This window comes from Saccostrea echinata, unplaced genomic scaffold (genome assembly GCF_033153115.1).
Source record: "Saccostrea echinata isolate AGI-Se365-2 ecotype Australia unplaced genomic scaffold, CSIRO_AGI_Sech_v1 ptg000033l, whole genome shotgun sequence".
Classification (NCBI taxonomy): domain Eukaryota; kingdom Metazoa; phylum Mollusca; class Bivalvia; order Ostreida; family Ostreidae; genus Saccostrea; species Saccostrea echinata.
The window spans coordinates 26,011,998-26,035,952 of NW_026889782.1; the positions used below are offsets into that span (position 1 = coordinate 26,011,998).

Sequence of the window (23,955 nt, forward strand, 5' to 3'; positions counted from 1 at the left end):
CAAATAGTATAATTTGAGCAAAAAGTAGCATTTGTATAATTTGCTTCGAAGTGCGAAAAAATGGTTTTCCTATATAATCCTATAGTAAATGTACCTGTATTTTGAGATGCTCCCTAAAAAATATCCAGACGGTAGATTTTCACTAAACTTGGCATGTATACCGAAGTCAATGTAAGGTACATATGGTATAAAATTAAAGAGTTTCTCTATAGTAGTTTTCACACAATAAAACCCCAGTCGGCTCCCTTAAATCAAATACTCTGGATGCATTTTACTTCTCTGAAGCATGTTTAAACATTTCAAACATACGATATGAAATTTGCGATGAAATTTCATAGAACTAAATGAATTGGGTACAAATTGCAAATTTTACGGACTAACTCTGTCGTACCAAGTGGTAGAAAAAACGTCATCTTCGAGGTTGCGCCGCATGGACAAAAACGTGCTTACAAAAACTTCAACAATTCATTAAAAACAACGAAACCTTCGATTTATAGTTTCTTATATTGATGACAAGATGATACTAATTAATTGTTTAAAAATTCATTGATGTACATTAAGCGGTTTTTATTTTATGGTGCACGTCCACGAACTTTTTAATAACCCCTCGTATCTGATCATATATCCCCAACAAGCTCAGACCCAACTTGCAGCTGAAGTATCAATCAACAGATTCTTACAGGAACACAGTTGTTAGCTCTACTCACAAAATGAGCAGTTTTTGTGTTGTCTGTTTGACTGTTATTTATTTTACGGTGTCTCAAGCTCACGTCGTTTCGAGAATATACACCTTACAATCTGGGTTAAATGACAAAAAGTTGAATAATGAACTTATAGGAGAGTACAAAGTTCGTTTGTTGGGTGAATGTTCCATGATGTGTCAAAAGAATTGTGGTTTCTTTGGCTACAATCATAAATGGATGAGGTGCCGTACACACAAGACAATCTTCTCGTCTGAAATGTCTGATGAGGCTGGTTGGACGTACTATTCATATAATTGTATGTATTGCTAGTGAGACTTCTTTTCACAGAAAAAAATAATAAAAAGACAATTTTGATTAAAACAGATCTTGCAACAGATCAAAGAATATCATAAACGTGTATGATTGAATAATTCTCTTCCATAGAAAAAAAACTAAGCAGAATCAACGCCGTTACCGTTATCTTTCGAAGGACTTTATAAAAATTTCAAGCAATCGCATTAAGACGATATTGTTTAACCTGACGCCCTTTGATCCTCAATGTCAAAAATTCCATAAGGTCAAACTACGCGTTCCTCAAAAATATATAATTTTTTTCCAAGTATTTGTAATTGCAGTATTGCTACATTAACAGGTTTCCTCCCAAAATTGAGGTAACTTACCAGGCATTTGTGCAAGATACCAGAGGATAGTGTTTTATTTATAATCCTACTGGTAATCTTTTGAATTACATATATTACAGTCTTTACTTATTTTTAAGACATTTTGAAAACAATTTAGAAATCACAAAAGAATGACAATTATGAATAATTTTTGATATATTACGAAGAGATATAAAACTGGTATTTGAGGAACGTGTGGTAAGACCTAACACCTTTAACTACCAGAGATTTTGCATTTTTTCTGCAAAACTGCCTAAAAATTTCAAATTGAAATTTTAACATTTTCTAGTCACTTCTACATAAAGCAACCTATACATTTTCTGAAAGATAAAATCTTAAAGTATTCAATTATGCAGAGTAAATTGACGTCGTGGTTGCCATGGCAACGAATGAGACCCATAATTGCCAAAATATGTGCTTCTCCCCATTTTTCATCCCAGAAATACAAACAAATTTACATATAATGTTTCCTTAACAAAGAATTTAGTGACACTATTAAAACAAAGCATACAGTCAATTAGTTTTTAGTTATACTGGTCAATTTTATTTTATAGAAAGAGTTTATACAATTACACAATGTCCGTCATCCGTAAGACTTTGGCTTTACAGCTGTCTGATTGTCGTAATTCTAAGCAATTTTCAAATCGCTTTCCCTCCTACAGTTTTTACCTGACTTTAATAAAATTTGGTACACGTGTAGAGTATACTAAGATACACAATTCTTTATTTTAGTATTTTTATTTCAATGGACAGTGTTGCCACGGTTACAAAAATAGCAATTTTGAGAATGGGACATCCTAACAAAACACGGGTTTACTATATTCAACGCCATGGTACACATTAAAGTTACAAATATCAACGTTACAAAAATTGACATCTATAAAACGTTGGTCGAAGGGAGAGGAGGAGGGATATTGCTGAACATCGTCTCTAAATCGTTTGTTAAATGTTGATTTGATGTCCTAGTAATCATGCCAGAAAATATCTCGCCTTAAATACCCGGGTTTTTTTCTTTTTGGAAAACCCATCTGTTTTAGAAGAAACAATGCCCAGTCGTTTTTGACATCAAATGGGCCCCTATTTATTTTCAGTAGAATTTTATCATTAAATAAAATTACTTGCCTGGTTCCAGCGACCTGAATCTGAGATTTCACAACACCCTGTTATGTATTCGAATATACAATATCACAAGTTCATCATTACGTTTTAAAAGACGGCCATGGGGAGAGTATGGCAAAGAACTACGCACACTAACTCTCGATTCCAGCCTACATTGTACACCCCTTTATTCAATAAAATGACAAATTTGCCATTATTTTTTTTTAATTGCAAACAAGAGTTCACTAGTCATTGAATTATATCATTGTCATATTGTAATTTTTTAATTTACCGGGTGAAAGTAAATACAAAAATTACAATATTGTCATATTGTAATTTTTAGGTCACCTGAGCCGAAGGCTCAAGTGAGCTTTTCTGATCAAAGAGTGTACGGCGTCCGTCTGTCGTCTGTAAACTTTTCACATTTTCAACTTCTTATCAAGAACCACTGGGGCAATTTCATCCAAACTTGCCACAAAGCATCCTTTGGTGAAGGGGATTTCAAGTTGCTCACAAGAAGGGCCGCGTCCATTTTCAAGGGGAGACAATTAAGAATTCGTGAAAATTTGGTGGCATCTTTAAAATCTTCTTTTTAAGACCCACTGGGCAAGAAAAGATGAAACTTATGTAAAAGCTTCATTACATACTGTAGATTCAAGTTTGTTCATATCATGACCCCCGGGGGTAGGGCAGGGCTGCAAGAGGGGGTCGAAGGAATATATAGGAATGTCTTTAAAAATCTTCTTCTGTAGAACAGCAAAGCCATATGATTAGTCATATTATAACAGAAGTATCCCAGGTAGTGTAGATTCAAGTTTGTTCCAATCATGACCCCTGGGGGTAGGGCAGAGCCTCAACAGGGGTCAAAGTTCACCATAGGAATATGTAGGAAATATCTTCAAAAATCTTCTTCTTAAGAAAAGCTAAGTCATTATTAGTCATATTAAGATAGAAGTATCCTCAAGTAGTGTAGATTCAAGTCTGTTCAAATCATAACCCCCAGGGATAGGACGGGGCCACAACAGTGGGTCAAAGTTTTACATAGGAATATATAGGTGTGATGGTTAAGGGGCATTCGAATAAAACGCATTGAAGAACTCAAATAATGGAATGACCGGGCAACCCTTGGAATGGACTAGCCAAACCAAAGGGTATATAAGGCAAAGCATTGAGAAATCAGGCATTCAGAAGCTAGCAGCAGAAGTTGGATGTTGAATCAGCAATAAAGAAGATAAGGTATTCCATCCCTAATAGCAACAGATTCAATGAAATTGAATACACAACAGATGTGTATGTGTTTAATACTCAGTATATTTAAACATAATTCCCATTTATTACTATTAGCATGCAAGGGTGGGATGTGTCCTAATTTATGACCCTGAAGGGTTATCTACCTCTGTTTTTAATTAATTAAAAAACTTATCTGGTAAAAACATCGTTTTCAATAGTCATACTATTTCTAATATTTTAATGCATCTTTCCACCACAGTATTTATTAATATTCTTATTACATGCATTTGTATATTTGGTTTAAAAAAAATAGCTTGTCCCCATATACTTCAATGCAATCTTTGTTAATTAATTACTCCTTAGTTAAACACATTTTTGAAACTTGATAAATCATCTTCTACTATGATAGGTTATACATAGGAAATATCTTTAAAATCTTCTCAAGTACAACTAAGCCATTATTAGTCATTTATACAGAAGCAACCTTAGGTATTGTAGAATCAAGTTTGTTCAAATCATGGGGGCACAGCAGAGGGTCAATTAAGTTTTGCATAAGATAAAAATATGGGAATCATCTTGAAAAAAAACTTCTGCTCAAGAACAGCAAAGCCATGATTAGAAGCATCCTCAGGTAGTGTAGATTCAAATTTAGGGTGGGTAGTGTGGGGCCACAACGAGAGATCAGAGTTTTACATAGGAAAACATAAGATTGATTGATTGTATGTTGTTTTATGTCCCGTTCAAGAATTTTTCACTCATAGAGACTTCACCATATACCGGTGAAGGGCTTCAAATATACTCCTTTACCCGGCACTCAGGGCCATTGAGAAGTGAGGGATCTTTATCGTGCCCATGCCATGACATGGGCCTCGGTTATTAAGGTGTCATCTTAAGGACCCGCAACGTTCACTTCAAAGTGCCAAGCACCTGGCGAAGGAACAGTTGTAACTTATTTTTTATCGACTTAGGTCAGTCTCGGCCGGGGCTCGAACCCCTTACCTTCCGATCACGGAGCGAGAGCTCTACAGAATGAGCTACCGTGACGGTAGAAAAAACATAGGAAAATAAATCTCTAATATTCTTCTGATTAAGAACAGCAAACCCATGATTAGTAATATTGATATGGAAGCATCCTGAGGTAGCTTAAATTAAAGTTTGCCCCCTCCCCCTTCAATACTGAACTGATTTCTGCTTCTTCCTAGCCAATGAGCCCAGGTGAGCGATGTAGCCCATGGGCCTCTTGTTGTATTTACTACCACCCGGTAAATTCAAAAATTACCGTATGAACATTATTAATAGCAGTGTCAAATTGTTAATTGCTCTTAATTACAACTCTTTTTATAAGGGGGCTAGACGATGTATACTAGTATCCACTGAAATCAGGCTTTAAAACATCACCAGATTCTAAAATAGTACTCAGATTTTAAAATACACATGGACATGGATAAATGATCCTTTATTTTTTCCATATGTTTAACTCATGTAATTTAATGTGTAACCCCCCCCCCCCCCCCCCCCGTGAAACAACAAGTGCTTTGGTATGAATTTGTTAAATAATAATTCAAAATTGCTGTAAAAAGGAAAGGGGGATTTTTAAAAATATTTTCCGTTGATTCCTATAGTGAAAAACACAAGTTTTACCAAGACCATAGAGCTTAGGCGTAGTTTCCGAATACTTCTGATTGTACATTCATTTAGATTTCTCCACAGCTTTTAAAAATAGTAAAATTGCGGTTTTTATATTCAATAGCGCATTTTGCTATTTTCGCGCTATGTTCTGGCTAATATTTTACATACTTTCCCCGTTTTATTTTTTGTTGTAGCAGTAGATTCAACTTTTCGGCTTCCTAAATACACATACTTGTAATCCCGGCTAATCTGTAAAGGATTAGGCAATGAGGGAGAATTTGTTAGTTTATTCCAAGTTTTCCATTTTTATCCAGTTTGATATAGACTAGTTCTTAACTCTGTGAAGACTGAAAAAATGAATTAAATAACACGCACAAAGAAACCTGAGTTTCCTGTGTGTTTATTCAGAAGTTATTTCTATAAATATAGCAATCTGATTAAAATCTGCTGTTTGTTTGGCTACTTTACGACGTACTACGTAGTACTTTTGATATATTTTTTCATTGTGACAGTTTTTTTTCTCATCTTTTTATCATGAAAAAGGCTAACTGCGTTATCTATCCTGTTGATTTAATAAAATGTAATGCACTTTTCCTTTCAAAGTACACCAAGTACTAGAAAAAAAGATTTTTAAAATCATTTTTAATGATAAATCTGAAGATAAGGAAAATTGTAAGCATAATATTAAATTACTAGTATTTGATTGATTATTCCTACTACATGTAGGACTGACACAAAATTCGACAGGGATTTCTGATAAAATGGGTGCAAGCAATCGGGGCGTTGGGTCAAGGACTATTACTTCATGTATATATCTCCCAAAGCTATGGAAAATTCCTTTTATTACATGTTTATGACTCAAAACGTGTTGTACATTACCTCTTCTTCACAAATAATTCATTTAAAAAAATAAATGTCTGTTCCATGTATCAAAAGATATAGTTTGTTTTACACTGAGCTCATGAACGATTTCATTGTGCATGTAAAACGTCAAATGACGTCATAGTGCATTTTGTATGTTTTACTGTAAAAGTTCCAATATTCAACAACAAATATCTCTGTAACGGGTACACGTACCTTATAATGTCCGGAGTAAAAAACGTAGGGAAAATTCCCAGCTTTCAGGTTATGGCATTCGTTTTTTATCTTATTGTGTTTGTAATGTAGATAAAGCCAACAGAAAATAGCACAAAATCAGTCATTTATGCGTAGTTTTATCAACTTCCAGCAATGATATGCAATATTCAATTCAAGTTTATGATAATTTCTCAACATCGCACAGAAAAATTTTGAATAGAAAAAATGTTTAGTTTCTTCTCTAGTTTCAGAAAATATCAATTGTTTTGTTGTAACCCGACTATTTAGAAAACGCCAACAGTTAAATATCTGTGATGCTGAAAATGCGTCCAAAGAATTGTGGGCTCCAATCTTTCGGCATCTTAGTGGATAAGATGTCAAATATAAACACTCTATCATATGTCATTCAAAAGTAATCACCAAAATTTAAAAAGTTAAACATGAAGGTCAAGGGGGTCAAAAGTCATAGCATGCTTACATGTAATACACATGTCAAATATGAAAGCCCTATCTCTTCTCAATCAAATGTTATAAGGAAAAGTAACATTTTTGAAAAGTAGGTCAAACTTCAAAGTCAAGGTCACAGGGTCAAAAATCATAGTGTATTTAGAAAGGCCTTGTCACAGATAGTATACATGTGTGACTCGAAAGCCCTATCTTTTCTCTTTCAAATCTTTTGACCAATTTAAAGAAATGTTAAATTTCTTGAAAAGAATGTTAAATAAGCAAACTCTATATTCCTTATTTTGCTCTGCTCCCGATTTATATTGTTCTAATGGCTTATGAGCTTGATTACTGTTCGTTATCTTCATATTTCTTTTTTTTCAGCTCCTTCCACAGCTCCTTCCACAGATTGTAAAGATCTTCGAGATAATGGTCAGACTAATTCCGGTGTGTACGAAATTTATCCCTATGGGACCAGCTCCAGACCTGTCAGAGCTTATTGTGATATGGACGCAATGGATGGAGGATGGACGGTATATTATTTTATATGTAAAGCTGATGTATGACACGTACATGGAGAAAAGTTTTGTCAGCATGAAATAAATGAATTACGCTGTCCCTTCCTGTGATTACGTACTGATAAAATGGAATTTACGAGGGTTGTCCATAAAGTTCGTGGATAAAATACTTTATTACATTTTCAACAGTGAAATACTGTCTCTTATTTATTGAATAAAAGTTATATTCTCTCACAGTGTGAAAGGATACCAAAATAATATTCTCTCACAGTGTGAAAGGATATCAAAGTATGTAAAAAATAATTTATGGCTTGTCATACGATAGAGATAGTAACTAAGCATCTTGATAGAGCTAAAACTGCAAATTTCTTCCCAAATATATTGCTAAAATCCATGCTATATGAAATGTTTTCAATCACACAACTGCTAAGCTATGACGTCTCAACCGCTCGACTATGACGTCAAGCCTATGACACTGTTAAGAAAAGACAGGGGCAAAGGGAAAATCAAAGAAAATGTAATAAACAGAAAATTCAATGTTTTGTAGATGAATATGGGATTTATTTCACTCGTGAGACAGGATTTTTTGATATTTTCACGAGTGCGAAGCACGAGTGAAAATATCAAAAAATCCTGTCCCACTCGTGAAATAAATTTCATATTCATCTACAAAACATTGAATATCCTCTATATATTATCTTAATAAAGCCCACACTGGAAGATGTGTACGATAATATTTTAATATAGATAATGAATTAGTAAAAATATAAAAATTAAAACAATACACTCTAATTAACGATTGTTATAGGTGTAAATAATTTGTAGATGCAAGACACACGACCCAGTCTGACGTAAAGCTAATTTCATTTTAACGTCAAACTTGCAATTTTGAATTTTAAACACGTTCATGGACACACGCTACATTTCCTTTATTATGCCTCACTGCCAAGTGCTAGCAATAATATTCATGTGTTGATTATATTTGATTTAATATTTGAAATTCAAAAGAACCCACAATAATTTACGAACGTCATTAATAGAAACGGTTCGCATATTGTCTTCACCAATCTCAAGTCAATAAATTAAAAATATTCCAATAATTTTGAGTTCTTTGAATAATTTTTTTTTGTGTCTGACCTTGTTTCAACCATATTAAAACATAATTTTATGATTGGACACTGATTTTTCTGTCAAATTTTAGCACATATTTCTTGGAGTTTTTGTTTAGTTTTTTCACAGTCTAAAGAGTAAGCAATACTCAGAAAGAGGCTATTTGTGATACATGTACTTTTGTTAAGCTTTGTCTTGTTTTATATAGAAAATGATAATTTTAATCCGGACACTTTGTTTCTAAGTTTATTGCGTTTTAAGCTTGGTCCGTGAGCACTATCTGCGACCTTTAAAGATCCCTATTTTTACAAAATATTAAGTTCCACCAGTAGAAATGAAACTATTCTGACTTGGATCTTCATAAAAAGGATTTTGATATACAATAAATATATATAGAACCATTTATTTTTACAGAAACGTCATTGTTCACGAATTTATGGACAACCCTCGTACATGTATCAATCTTTTGGAAATAACTCATAATCAAGCATTATGAAAGTTTTTATATTCTTGCAAATATGACTCAGAAATGATAATCTACCGAAAGTATTTAAGAGAGATTTGCGAGTACCTCCTCACACATATACTACAAATAATTGTCATAATGAGGATTTCTTTTGTTATATTTTAAAGGCCATTCAGAAACGAGTTGACGGATCTGTAAAATTTAACAGGAGTTGGACAGAATACAAGAATGGTTTTGGTTCTCCGGAAGGGAATATCTGGATAGGTAAGAATGAAATATGATTAAAATTCTAATAATTTTTGTTGTAACATAAGGTTTGAAGTTATTCGAAATTCTGATTTTTAAACAGTAATACATGTTTTGCAATATCAAAAGCAATTGAAATGTTAGCCGTATGTTGGAATTGTTATCTCGCAGAACAGTTAAGGTGCCCAATGGATTTATCGGCGTTTTTTTTTTTTAAATCATTCTAATTCAGGATATCCAGTTGCTGTGGCCTTCAACTCGACATTTAGACATATCGATGATGTATTATCAATAGTTACTTCCATGCATATGTACATTCGATAAATCCCAGGGAACTTGAAATAAAAGATACTATAGAGTCTGACGAATCTGTTTCATATTTGGTTTATTTCTAGAGAAGATGTTAATGGTACATGTAACCTAACAACCTAACAACCAAGCTTGATTATAAACGTGATGAGTTCAATGTATGTCGTCAGCGTCCCTTATTTATGTAGCAATATACACTTATCACCTTATGGGGTTTATGTCTCTCAGTTGATTCCATAGGCAAGAGCATTCTCTACGTTCGATCAATTCTTAAAAGGAGGCAAGCAATTAACCAACAAGGATAGCAACAGTCTCGTTTAAAGTCATCATTTAATCTATAAAATCTATCATTATTGAATGCAGACTGAGGTTTTTCATAGTATTTGTTAGGCCATTATTTAAACACTGAATTGTCTAAGGATTTCGCAGTTTGTCCGATCATGACAATGAGCAAACGGCGGGCTTGACTGGTCGACAGTGGATGCTTACTCTTCCAAGGATCCTTATCCCACCTTTGATGGCTTTAATGGTCTGTGTTTGCTCTGCTCCCAATTTGTATTGTTTTAAGGGACTTCTGAGCTTGATTACTGTCCATTATCTCCATATGTTATTGACAACGATACGATTTTCTATTTAGACTTGTCAGATGTGATATTACGTGATATTAGCACATATGCTCACAACTACATGTAGTTTTGAGGTTACTCTTAAATTTCTGTAGGACAAGGGAATAATCAAGTTAAAATTCTAACTTTAGTTCATAATTGTTTTCAACACCCCTGGTAGTTTTTGAAAAGTGCTGCAATCCTAGATAGAACACGCTATATCATTGTTAAAATGATATTTGTTTAGCTACATGTTGAACTTTTAGTCGGTGAACTGAATTAAATATATAAAGAAATCATTCATTTTCAGGATTTCACCAGGATCGTTACACTTTTCGGATGGCTTAATATTTCTCCAGTTTATGCGTAAAAGTTAACTATGAACAAATGTGTTATGCCCATGCACCAGAAATTTATTAAGACCCTTACATTACCCTTCAGTGTACCTGCATACAAATATACGACAGTAACAGTTAAATAGGAAATGTACCAAAATATATTAATAAAAATATTATCAAGCCATTTCTTCTAAATTAACGGTCTCTTAAAATCTTTAAATTTTTCTTTAATTTCGTTGTTGCGAAAATATTACTTATTAATAATCCGCCTCTCACCGCATAAAAACATCGTTCTTACGAAAGTTTTACGAAAAAACGTCATACTGACAATTTATCACGATTTATGACTTGTTTATACCTTGCTATGTGGGGTTTAACTAACGACAAATCAGCTTATTAAAATAAGTTTTAAGGAACTCTAATTTTCTTGTACCGTTTAAAATTACAAATTACAAATCATTTTATTTTGTGGGATTTAAAAAAATTGTTAAATTTGTGTGCTGTTATTGTAAATATTCCCCATAATCATTAGGTCCTGCCTACTTTTTGTAGCCTAATCTGTGCCGGGTTTTTTTTTCATGAATAAATTTAAAGGAAAATAATAAAAGAGTGATAGAGATATGGAAAACAATCTCTCTGAGTGACATGATCACACTCGATTGGTCTCCCTTATTGCCAATTACTTCTTAAAATATCAACACTAAAAAGTTTCAAAGTATTGTTCATTGATGAAATAGTTAAGAATTCTGTTTATTGCAGTAACCTATCAATTAATATCAAGGATATTTTTCATCCAGGAAATGACGTTATCCATCAGTTAACAAAGGGAAAGAACTCATCCCTCTATGTTTCTATCACACTCTTGAATGGCACGACACTTTATCAGTTGTACGATGGATTCTCTGTTTCCGATGAAGCAGAAAAATACAAACTTTTCATGACGGGAAGCGTCATGGGGACTTTAGGTATGTGACTTATAAAACCTAATTTTTTAATATTTAAATAAAAAGAGATTCAATCAAGTAAGTGTATTTTTATGATGTATACCTTGTTTTACTTTCATTTTATCATCATTTAAGATGACAGTATATGTATTGAGGTATGCCTTGTTTTACTTTCATTTTATCTTTATTTAAGGTGACAGTATATGTATTGAGGTATGCTTTGTTTTACTTTCATTTTATCTCTATTTAAGGTGACAGTATGTTGGACAAATATTATGGTCGCTTGTCTGGGATGTACTTTAGTACATTAGACAAGGATAACGACAATCACATGATACACTGTGCTCTTCTTCACGGAGGAGGTTGGTGGTTTAACGAATGTCACACAGCTTTCCTCAACGGGCCCTGGTCCAAAGCGTACTGGAGACGGGTCTGGGGTTCTCTAATTACAGATGGAACAAACGTTAGAGGGACGATGATGCTTATTAAGCGTAATTAAGTACATCATTTATTGTCCTGATCAACAAGTAGAGTGTATCCAATCCAATAGGATGTTTACTAGTCGTAGGCTCATGATCCTAACTTAAATATTTCGAAAAGTTTGTGTTAGACTGCAAATATGTATTTTGTTAACATGATTTAAGAGATCACAGTTCCTAACCTTTTTTGTTTATATATAGGGAGAGTTATCTAATTTTATCATAAGACTTTTCAGGAGATATACACGTAAATTCACGTTTCCGGTGATCGTTTGTATCGTATGAAGTTATTGAGAAAAAGCATAGTATTAGTTTATTTTATGAGAGGAAATTTATCTTGCAAATTTCTTCTTTTTTTCAGAAAGAAATGTTCGTTTATTTTCTCTGAATTAATAAACTGTATCAGTAATTTTCTTTGGGGGAAATTTACCCCGTAAATTATTGCTATCATCAAGTTGCAATGCTTGTTTATACTTTGAATAATATATACTGTATCATTGATACCCTTTAGAGGAAAAATTACCCGTACATACTTGCTATTTTAAAAGAGTAATGTCTGATTTTTCTAAGAATGACATAAACTGTATCAGTAATATTTTTGAAAGGAAATTTACCCCGTAGAGATTTACTACCTCCAAGATATTGCAAAGCATAAATTATATATAAATAATATTCAATGGGTGTAATTTACCCCTTAAAGTCTTGGTATCAAAAAGATGGTTGCTCCTGCTTTGAAAAACTGTATATAAGTTGTGTCAGTGTCATTTTGAGATGAAATTTATCATGTAGATTGTTGCTATTTTAAAAATGTTTGCGAACCATAAACATTGTAACAGTGATTTTCGTGTGTGCGTGTGTGTGTGTGGGAGGGGGGGGGTTACCCCGTTAAGTTTTCTAACATCAAGATGGTTGTTTTTGCTTTCAATCACTGTATATAAACTATATCAATTTCATTTTTAGAGGATATTTACCCTGTAGAATTTTTCAAAGTGTAATGTTTTCTTTGAGGAGAGAATACTGTGTCAGTGATATTCTTTAGCGGGAAAATTAACCCCGTAAAGTCTTCCTATCTAAAAGATGGATGCTTTTGCTTTGATTTAAAATATCTGTAAACTGTATCGATGTCATTTTTAAGAGGCAATTTACCCTGTAGATTTTTGCTATCTTTAAGATGTTGTGAATCATAAATACTATATCATTGGGGGGGGGGGGGTACCCCGTAAAGTCTTGCTTTATCAAGATGGTTGCTTTTGCTTTGAATTACTGTATATAAACTCTATCCATGTCATCTTTGAGAGAAAACTTACCTTGTAGAGTTCTGCGATTTTCTAAGTGCAATGTTCGCTTTTTATAAGAGTAGTGAATTCTGTGAAATGTGTGGAGATAACGAACAGTATTTGAGCTTAAATGTGCATTAAACATTACAAAATAGGAGCAGAGGAAACACGGACCTCTAAGACATCAGAGGTGGGATCAGGTGCCATGGAGGAGTGAGCATCCCCTGCCGACCGGCCACACCAGCCGTGTGCTCCTTGTCATGATCGGGAAATAACAGTGTAAAAGAGATATTGGGGGGGGGGGGGATTTACCCAGTAAATTCTTGGAATCATCATGATGATTGCTCTTTCTTTGAATTATTGAAGTGAAATCTATGAAGATAACGAACAATATTCAGGCTCAAAAGTCCATCAAACAATACAAAATAGGACTAGAGCAAACAGACCTCCAAACATCAGAGGTGGGATCAGGTGCCATGGAGGAGTGAGCATCCCCTGCCTACCGGTCACACACGCCGTGTGCTCCTTGTCATGATCGGGAAAAAACGGAAAAATCCGTCGACAATTCAGTGTGTAAATAACGGCCTAACAATTTGTTAAAAAACGTCAGTTAGCATTTGACTCAATGATAAATTGTATTTGCTGACAAGGTAATTGTATCGACCATAGAACTTAGGAAATGATGACTTTAAACGAGACAGCTGATATTCTTGTTTCATTAACTTGTATGTCAATAATTTACCTCGTTTTAGAAATTGTACATACGTAGAGCATGCTCTTGCGTATTGAATCAACTGAGAGATATATACCCCGTATGCAGGTGATGAAGGTATATTGCTGCATAAGTAAGGGAAGTTGACGATTGAAAAGTTAAAGTCATCAAGTTTATCATAAAGCTTGGTTGTTAGATTACCATGAACGTCCTTTTCAAGTACAATATCCAAATATGAAACAGATGTGTCAGACTCTGTGGTATCTTTTATCTCAAGCTCACAAGGAAAATCGTATCAACATTAGAATGGAAATAGCCATTGTTAATTGACAATACGTCGTCGATATATCTAAATGTCAAGTTGAAGGCCACAGCAAGTGTTTTCTTCTTTTCATGTACAAGATTTTAGACAAATTCTGCTTCATATGAATACAAAAAAAGCTCTGCTAATAATGGGGCGCAATTGGTACCCATTAGAATTCAAACAGATTGTTGGAAGACCTGGTCTCCAAAAACCACATAGATATTGTCAATCAGAAACTCAAGCATCTTTTTAATGTCAACTTCAGAGTACTTGTGTGTACAATCTGAATGTTTTTTTTTTATAATTTTGCAAATGACCAATGACAAGGTAAATAAATTTACGAGTTCAATTTTTATTGAAAAAGCAGCTGTCAATGATATCAAAAAAACCTGGACTTTAATTTATCATGGGGAATGGTTGTGTATAAAGTTGAAAAGTCGTAAGTTTTTAAGCTGTTGATTTTGGTAAAATCTTGTGATTTCAAATTTTCCAAAAGTTCCTTGGAATTTTTAAGTATCCACACCTGATTTACACCACTTCTCGAATATATTGTTGCACAGTACTCGAAGTTTCTCCTTCACTACTGTTAATATCTTAGTGAGTAGTAAAGAAAGAGGCTTGGTTGAACATTTGCTGGAACCCGCTATGTATCTTTGTTTGTAAGTAGGTTTGTAGGTAAACTGTATCAATGTCATTTTTGAGAGGCAATTTACCCTGTAGATTTTACTATCTTTAAATTGTTGTGAATCATAAATAGTGTATCAGTGATTTTCTTTTTTTTTTTTTTGGGGGGGGGGGGGGGGAGGGGGGTCCCATAAAGTCTTGCTATCATCAAGATGGTTGTCTTTGCTTTAAATCACCAGAAATAAACTCAGAGTTTTGCGATTTTTCTAAGTGTAATGTACGTTTTTTCTATGAGTAGTAAATACTTTATCAGTGATATTCTTTGGGGGGAAATTTATCCCGTAAAATCTTGCTATTAGGAAGAGGTTAAGTTTGCTTTTTTGCGGATAATAAATACTATATCAATGATTTTCTTTCGGGGGAAATTTACCCCACAGAACCTTGACATCCTTTTATTGTACATAATGCTGATTTTCACAATCTTACCAATAAATATCTTATGAAACTGCATTTTTGTTAGATTTTGTCAATACCTAAGGGCAAAAGGCTTGAAACAGAAAAAAGAGATTCTGTTCTGATTTTGGAATGCGTCTTGTTCATATTTTCTCTTAAATAAATTTGTCAAAAACGTGTGCGGAAATTTAAAATTCGATACTTTTATCCACAATTAAAATAAAGTATCACTTTCTTAAAATAACTCGCACTTGATTTATTTTTTAAATGCATTGATGTGAAGAAAAAAGTCAGTGCTTTATAAGCAAGTTGTTATGGTACTAACAAAACCGATGCTTTTAACACTTTTTTGTTAGGATAATACATTTCCAATGAAAAAAGTATGCTTTGCATACGTAGGACAGTCCTAGTGCAATTTTGCTTTTCTCTGCAGTTTGTGCATAATACGTTAAAAAAAAAGTGTAAAAAGTTCTAAATATAGACCCATTCCTAATGTAAATGTATGTACTCAAAAAATAAAATGCTTTCTTTGGTTCTCACAAGTTGGCGAATTTAAAACGGGGCGAATTTAAAAAAAACACAGTATGACTTCTTAAACAGGATTGTGACTGGGCGAATTTAATACGGGGCAGATTTGTTTCCAAGTGAGAATGGGCGAAAATAATCTTTTATACAAAATCTATCATATCACAATCCTTGATTTATTGGGACATTCTTAGGGGTAAACCTAATACATCAGGATAATTATACTATCTATCACATCACATCACTTGAGTTCTTGGGAGGTTTTAGGGGTATACCCTATACATCAAGGTAATTATACTATCTATCACATCACACCACCTGAGTTCTTGGGAGGTTTTAGGGGTAAACCCTATACATCAAGGTAATTATACTATCTATCACATCACACCACTTGAGTTCTTGGGAGGTTTTAGGGGTAAACCCTATACATCAAGGTAATTATACTATCTATCACATCACATACCTTGGTTTATTGGGAGTTTTCAGGTTAACCGTATACATCCGGGTAATTATACTATCTATCACATCACAATCCTTGATTTATAGGGAGGTTTTTGGTGGTAAATCGTGAACGTCCGGGTAATAATACGATCTATCACATCAAATACTTTGATTTCTTTGGAGGTTTTTAGGTTAACCGCGTGCATCCTGGTAATTATATTATCTATCACATCACACCACTTGATTTCTTGGGAGATTTTTAGGTAAACCCTATTCATCAGGGTAATTTTACTTTCTATCACATCAGGTTAACCGTGTACATCTGGGTAATTATACAGTCTATCACATCACATACATTGATTTCTTGAAAGATAATTAAATACTTCTCCATCACATCATTATATTACCTTAAGAAACTTTTTTTTAACCTTATATTATTATATTCTGTTAAGTTTCCCTAATTTGTAATTGGGTAGAAGTAAGAACTGCTTTTCATCCATATAATGTGTAAACTCCTTATTTTTTTTCTTTCTTTTTTTTTTGCATTCTGCAAATTTAAATTTTAGAATTTTTAGGTTACTAGCTTCATTGAAATCTGGAAACAAAAATTATTTCAGTGTATGAAATTTGTAATTTTTCAATCGTTTTTCCATTTAAAAGATGTTGATTATGATTTCAAGCACCATCCAACGATTTTTATTTTCCTTTGTTCTTCAAATTGAATTCTAGTTATGCCTAGGTTGGCTTTTGCTTACATGTATCAGAAAATAAATTGTGTTTTTACCTACGTCGCAAATGGACACTTTCCCTTTGAATGTCTGTTGGTTTAAGATACATAAGTTCAATTTTATCCTTTTATAAGTTTTTAAAGGGTATGGGTGTAGTAGAACAACAAACAAATTATATAAATGGAGCTTAGAACGTTTATATATGTTATGACACCGATATCGGCATTTCAATAATGATATTATTTTCTTTCCTTCTTCTGCAAAAGTTGATCTCAATGGCCCTTTTGCATTCAGTGCCAATGTCTTGACATTTGACTGCAATGAAAGACTAATTTTTGATAATTGGACACCTGTGACGTATCAGAACTGGAATCCAAACGACGAGGGTGAGACGGCAGTTGACCCTATCTTTGGCCTCCTTTTGACTTATCATAACGACGGTAGGTGGCGCTGGGTTACTGAGAGGAATTAGATCTACTATATAGGAGAAGACGGACTAAAACTTCCCTTCATTTGTGAGGATTCTCCGTTTTATTTGGAGCCGGAAGGATGTTCTGTTACGTAATGTTTCATTTTTTTAAAATGAAAATAAACTTTTACCACCATTATATCTTTATCATTGAAAAAAAGTGATTAAAAAATGTAAATAACTGAATGGAATCTTCTAAATTTTATGTAATATATTTGTCTTCTCGGATGACATTTGTCCTCAAGTTTTTAAATAAAATACGGATAGCATGTAGACAGAATGCAATTGTGGCGTCTCGTTATCTTTGCACTTCTTCAGGAAAACTTACATTCAGATCTCTTCTTTCCATACGTAGAAAATAAATCCTAACACCAAGTGTTAATAGGAATTTTTTATGCACCCGTAACCGAAGATTCGTGGCCATATATATATTGCTCTAACCGTCCATCTGTCTTTCTGTCTGTCTGTTGGTCAGTTTATCTGTTTGTCTGTTAGTCCGTAAAATGAGAACTTTAACCTTACCCATAATTTTGATTGGTTAAAGAATGGCTTTCATTCCTTTCAGGTGTATTCCATGCAAAAAGACCTTTCCTAGGGTGTAAATATTATTGAAATTTTGAACTTGATCTTAGAGTTTGACACACTCTTTAAAAAAAATTACCAAATTTTAATCTTGGCCATATCTATTGAACGGTAAAATCAGGTACATGTAATTGCATGCTCCGCGTGTTCATTTCTTTAGACAAGACCTCCTCTTAGGTACCAACAATGTTGACCATTTGACCTTGACCTTATGAGTTTGACCTACTTTTGAAAAACTTAAACCTTGATCGTAATTTCTGAATGGTTAGTGCTAGGGCTGCTATATTTCACCGCTTTATTTCTTGTGACAAGAGCTTTTCTTGAATACCGACATTTTTTACCTTTAGATCTTGACCTCAGACTTGACCTACTTTTAAAATCTTCGTTCATAACTTTTTAATGGCTGATTCTAACACTTTCATATTTCACCTTGTGTATTTCTTCTGAAATTCATTCGTTTACTATTTGTTTTGGTCCTTTGGACTTACTTTTGAAAATCTTTAATTTTTGGCCATAATTATTGAACTGTTGGTGCTTTTATAGCCTTTAGTTACTAAAGGTAAACTTGTGACAAGACCATTTTTTGAGTACAAACAATGATGATCTCTTAACCTTGACTTTAGAGTTTGACTTCCGAATGACAACCTTCGCCATAAGCGGCCATACGAAGGCATCATTGTTTCCCCGAAACATCTTGTTGTTTTAACATCAGCTCCTAAAACTTTTTTTCTTTATTGGATTTCAAGTACCAAACTGCAGTCTATAAATTTTTTGGTAATATGTATCATACTCCATACACCGCATAATTGAGAATGAATTGTCTTAACGCACACTTAAGCATTGAATAATTTTTTTTTAAAAAGATGGTGTCTCATAATATTAACTGTGCGTGCAATCAAATTGAGAAACACGCGCTACCGCATTATGAATATTTGTTTGCACTAATTTCAGATTCGAGACTACATCATTAAAAAATAATGATTCAACGCTTATATATACTCTCTTTTTACTCCTTGCCTTGCTTCATTTTTTTTTTAATATTTGTATTATCCCTTGGGTAAATTACAATTAATAGAAGTAAACTTGAATTTTGATTTTCGATGATGACATTGTACTTGTACTTCTTTGACATTTTCTGACGTCAAAATAAAATGCATACTATAACATTTTGCACCCCCGTCTTTGTTATTGTGTTGTGAATGCGTAGCTATCAACGCATTTTACAAGCAAAATAATTGTGAAATGTAAAAATAACATAAATTACAGTGTCGATATAAGTCTTCGATGACGGATCTTGTACATTCAAGAGCGGAAAAAACTCTAATTTTTATTCTTTTTAAATGATTATCTGTAGCAATAAAAGAAAATGTGATGTTTTGACTTTAACCTCATAATATACCCTTGCTAAAAAAAACCTGTCAGAGGTACGAACGTGGCATCATTGCGATTCTTGCCAGAAAAAATTTAAGCCAAATAAATATATTAATGGTATAATTCAAATTGTTGAAAGAAATATGAAGTACATCTGACGTCAAATATTTAGCTCATTTTTGCCACAAAATAAAAATGGAACAAGAGCATCAAATTGAGCAATTATTTTGAAGTATATAAAGCATATTAAGTATATAATGGATGATGTCTGCTCATCCATTCAAAATACGGCATGCATGGAAAAAAAAATGGGGGATATCTCTTCAATAAATGTACATGGTCTTCAAATGTAACTAATTATGATTAGGCTATAAAATATCTTTAATACAATGAAACCTGTTTAATCCGACATGCACTGGGAGAAAAAGAACATGATGTAAGTTGCACATTGTAAAGATAATAGAAATTAGTAGAAATGAGAATGAAATTCAATGTCGGAATTCACAGATTGTACAGGTGTCGATCGGAGAAAACAGTTTCCACTGTAATACGTTTAATAATAGAGCAATCTTTATCCCAATTATCCGTCCAGGCATCTTCATGTGGCAATGTTCGTAAATAAGAACGAAATATTTCTAATTTCAAATTTATTGCAACACATATTATGTACAGTTTTAACTGGGTATATTCGGTAAGGAAAATTATTAAAACATTATGGCTTCAGCAAATATTTCAACCACAAAACCTCCACAAAACACAATCCTTTACCAGTTTTCTATCTTAATATATAATATTATTTAAAAAAAAAGAATGAATAGAATCCCATGATAAATTTAAAATTGTCTCTTTTATCAGAAATGTTTCATCTGACTAATTGGTTTTCCTCGTTAATTTTAAGCCGGGTCTCTCAATTTTGAATGTTCATCTGCTGAAAAAAATAAAAGTATTAAATAATGTTAAAGAGCAATAAAAGGGTATGTTTTATAAAAAAAAAAAAAATAATAAAAGAATTAAATAATGTTTTAGGAAAATAAAAGGGCATGTTTTATACCTCGTACGAGGTTTGATTATCCATTTCAAGTTTTGCAGTAAATTTCCGCGAAATAGTGGTAGACTGACATCCCGCAAAGAAGACAAAAAATAAGTAGATAGCCCAAAGAGCGCCCATATCGTAATTTGTTTTTAAAACTACCTGCTGCGTGCCTGTAAGAATTTGCAATATGGTATACCAAACACTAAATATAAATACCTAAGCATATATCAGTTACTGAAAAGTGATTGGCTAACTTTTACAAACTCTATTTGTTTCAATCATTGAAATATTGATTTGTGGGAATCGGATATGAATTATAATAAATTTTTACTTTGCAATGTTCAAGTGCTTTAACTTTTATTTATGCTTTAAAGCCTTAAAAAGTTGTCAGCAACATCTTTTCATGAGAATTAGTTAAAATTTGCAAATGTCAATTTTAAAAGAGGTGAAGATAACAAACGGTGGTCGATCTAAAAAATGCTTAAACAATGCAAACCTGTATACAGGGCATAGAACATTGACCCCTGGATACTTATTATTTAGAATCAGGTGCTTAGCAGGAGTAAACATGCCCTGTTGTCCAGTCAAAGCCTCCTTTATTGATAGGTTAGACTAGAGGATAGTCAAATTTTATACTAAAAAAAGCGTACCATTGATATGAAAGACTACCAAATGATAGGTTGTTTTCTCTTACTAGGACCCTATAATGACCAAAGAATTTATCAAATGTAAATCTTTTCTGCCAGACTTCTTTGTGATGTTCAACATTCTTGTTACTCTTTTTTTAAATAATCCAATGCCTTTGGTGGGTTTTTTTCATTATTAGCCTTCAAATTTATTTTTATTTTTAGATTTTGGGGATAATCTATCAAGCTCTTTTCATAGAAATACTATTGGAGTAATTTTTTGTAGCGCTTTTGTTCATTAAATTAAAAATTATGTATATTTTGTTTATTCTATAATTTTTTTTTTTGAAATATTGATTTCAAGTTTTTGTAGCATTGAACTTTCATAAGAACTTTAAAGCATAAGACTTTTTAAAATGTTAAAAATGAGGGGTTTCTACAAATTGTACCATATATATATTAAGAATTGAATACCGCGGAGCCTAATTTACTGTATATTTGTTCTATTATAAGAAATACATGCGCGAAAAAAATAAAAATCATTTAGACATTTAAGGTGAAGAAATCCTCCATAGAAATAGTTAGTGTATGCATCATTTGATTAACAAGATATTTAGAGGGGATAACCTGAAATATATATGCAGTTAAACCTCGTTATCTCGATGGGACTTGTTCCTATCCTTAAGATATAGTACTACAATATACATCAATACATCTGTTGACACTAACTGCGAGAACTTTCGGAAAACTGGGTTTATTTCAATTTTGTTGGATTTGATACTTTTTCCGGCATTCTGAATGATTGACTTTCTAAAGTGATCCTTATCTGCTTTTTGTTCCCTATTACAGATATGACAGATACAAAATCCACCTTTCTGAATGATTGACTTTCTAAAGTGATCCTTATCTGCTTTTTTGTTCCTTATTACAGATATGACAGATTAATTAATTCCACACAATCTTCCAGTCTCAACTGGGACAATTATTTGTTGTTCTATATGGAATTCGGATAGGGCCAAATAATTAACTACTGCATCATCGTTCTAAAATAAGAAATATACTAGGGTTAGAAATTTTTAGAAAATCACTTCGACATATCCATGGTATTGGAGATATCCGTGTTCAAGATACTAAAGTTTAAGTGTGGTTTTCTTTAAAAAGTCCATTTTTAGTGAGGCAAAATACTTCCATGTTTTCTTCTCTGTCAAAATAATGGGTTAATCCTGCCAAAGATTATACATATATTTAGATTTTCGATAATCGACGCAAACGTTAGAATCCTTCAATATTGCTTGAATCTAAACTGATAATATTTATGAAGATCCTCTTTAGAGAAAACAGAAAAATGCCGAAAAGTATATATGATATGTTGATTTCAGTAATTTTTTTTTCAATTACATTTAAGAACATTTTTTCAGAGGCAGGATAAATTAATCAAGGAAACAATGAGAACTAAATATATACAAAATTAAATAAAAGTAAATTTATGCAAAAACAAAACAAACAAAACAAAGAACAAGAAACAAAAAAAAATTAAAATAAAATAAATGAAATGTTGAACTGTTTATAAAATTCAGATTTCTGTTCAGAATTTCATTTTTCCCTTTGGTGTATTTTTCACATATAAGATCAGAGATAAATTTTGGAAAAAAAATCACTTTTTTAAGCTCTCACAATGCCTTTATGGTAGGGTTTTTGTCTTGGAATTAAACAACGAATTTCAATGATAAATGTTCAATTCTTTTCCAAAGTTAATTCAAACATATAGAGTACGCTGCTCTCGAGGTGTCCGTCAGGACTACCGTTTTAACTCTCTCTACCATATGCTGTTATTTCAGCATCAAACCGACGCACTTTCACATTGGACAGGGTACTGTAGCAGCAATAGAAAACCCAGCACCATTGACATACATGTGTCAATATACGGGACGAAAGCCCTAGGAAATTGGACCAAGGGAAAATATTTGAACAATCATATTAATATGTGTAGATTCTAACTTTATTGACATATTTTACAACTTACAATATAATTCCTGTAAATATTTGATGTACTTTAGAACACCTGCATCGGCTACTACAAAACAAGCCAAACCGGTCTTATCTTGGTTGTAACTTTCCCGGACATGTACAATCAAAGGCTAAGGGGTTCCTCAAAAGATAAATTTAGTTTGTTTCAAAGTGGCATAGACTCAGACTTGAAGTTAAATTTTCTAAATATCATGACATACATGTTGCAAAAGCAACTGAAATGTAATAAAAGTGTTGTTAGAAACTTATTTGATCTCGATATTATTAAAACTACAAATTTCAAAATGCGTTTGATTTTAAAACAAATTGAATTTAAATGTCTCGTCTCCTTAATAAACTAACGCCGGATGTGCCTTTCCCTTCCTAAGCACCTGATCCCACCTCTGGTATTTCTGCGGGTCCGAATCTAAGCACTGATCAAAGATTGTAACGTTGTTTGTTTTTAGATCGATTATTTGTCGTTATATATACCCTTTTCATTGCATCTTATCCAATTGCAATTTATTGAGATATACTTTACCCTTAATGTAAAAAAAATTGCTAAATGAAAATGAAAACTATTTAAACAAAAATCAGCAAATTCGGAGTAGAAAAGCAAAACCGGGTCAATAGCATTGCCAGTCCGTGCTCAGTGATATGTGCAAATTTTACAAATTGAACACACTCGGTAAAAAGTAAACATGAAACATAACACAGCGCCTTCCTTTTTTTCAAACACAGGTGTTTGACTTTTCTATCAATTAACAATAGTTATTCAAATGGATATTAATTGCGGCCCGTTATACTCAAACCTATTCGTGTACTCATATGAAGCAGAATTCATTCAAAAGCTTCTACATGAGGGGAAGAACTTGCTTTCAACTCGATGTTAAGATATATTAATTATATCAATTAACAATAACCCTCACGAAAACTCAGTCGGTAGA

At 32.9% G+C, this 23,955-nt stretch overlaps 1 protein-coding gene across 1 annotated transcript; it reads left to right on the forward strand.

The window, feature by feature from the left end:
* Positions 1–1,939: 1,939 nt before the first annotated feature.
* Positions 1,940–11,876, forward strand: LOC133198326 (ryncolin-2-like). Its single transcript, XM_061334430.1, has 5 exons — positions 1,940–1,985; positions 7,226–7,374; positions 9,103–9,199; positions 11,231–11,398; positions 11,629–11,876. The coding sequence occupies exons 1-5, from the start codon at positions 1,940–1,942 to the stop codon at positions 11,874–11,876; spliced, it is 708 nt and encodes a 235-aa protein (XP_061190414.1).
* Positions 11,877–23,955: the final 12,079 nt, after the last annotated feature.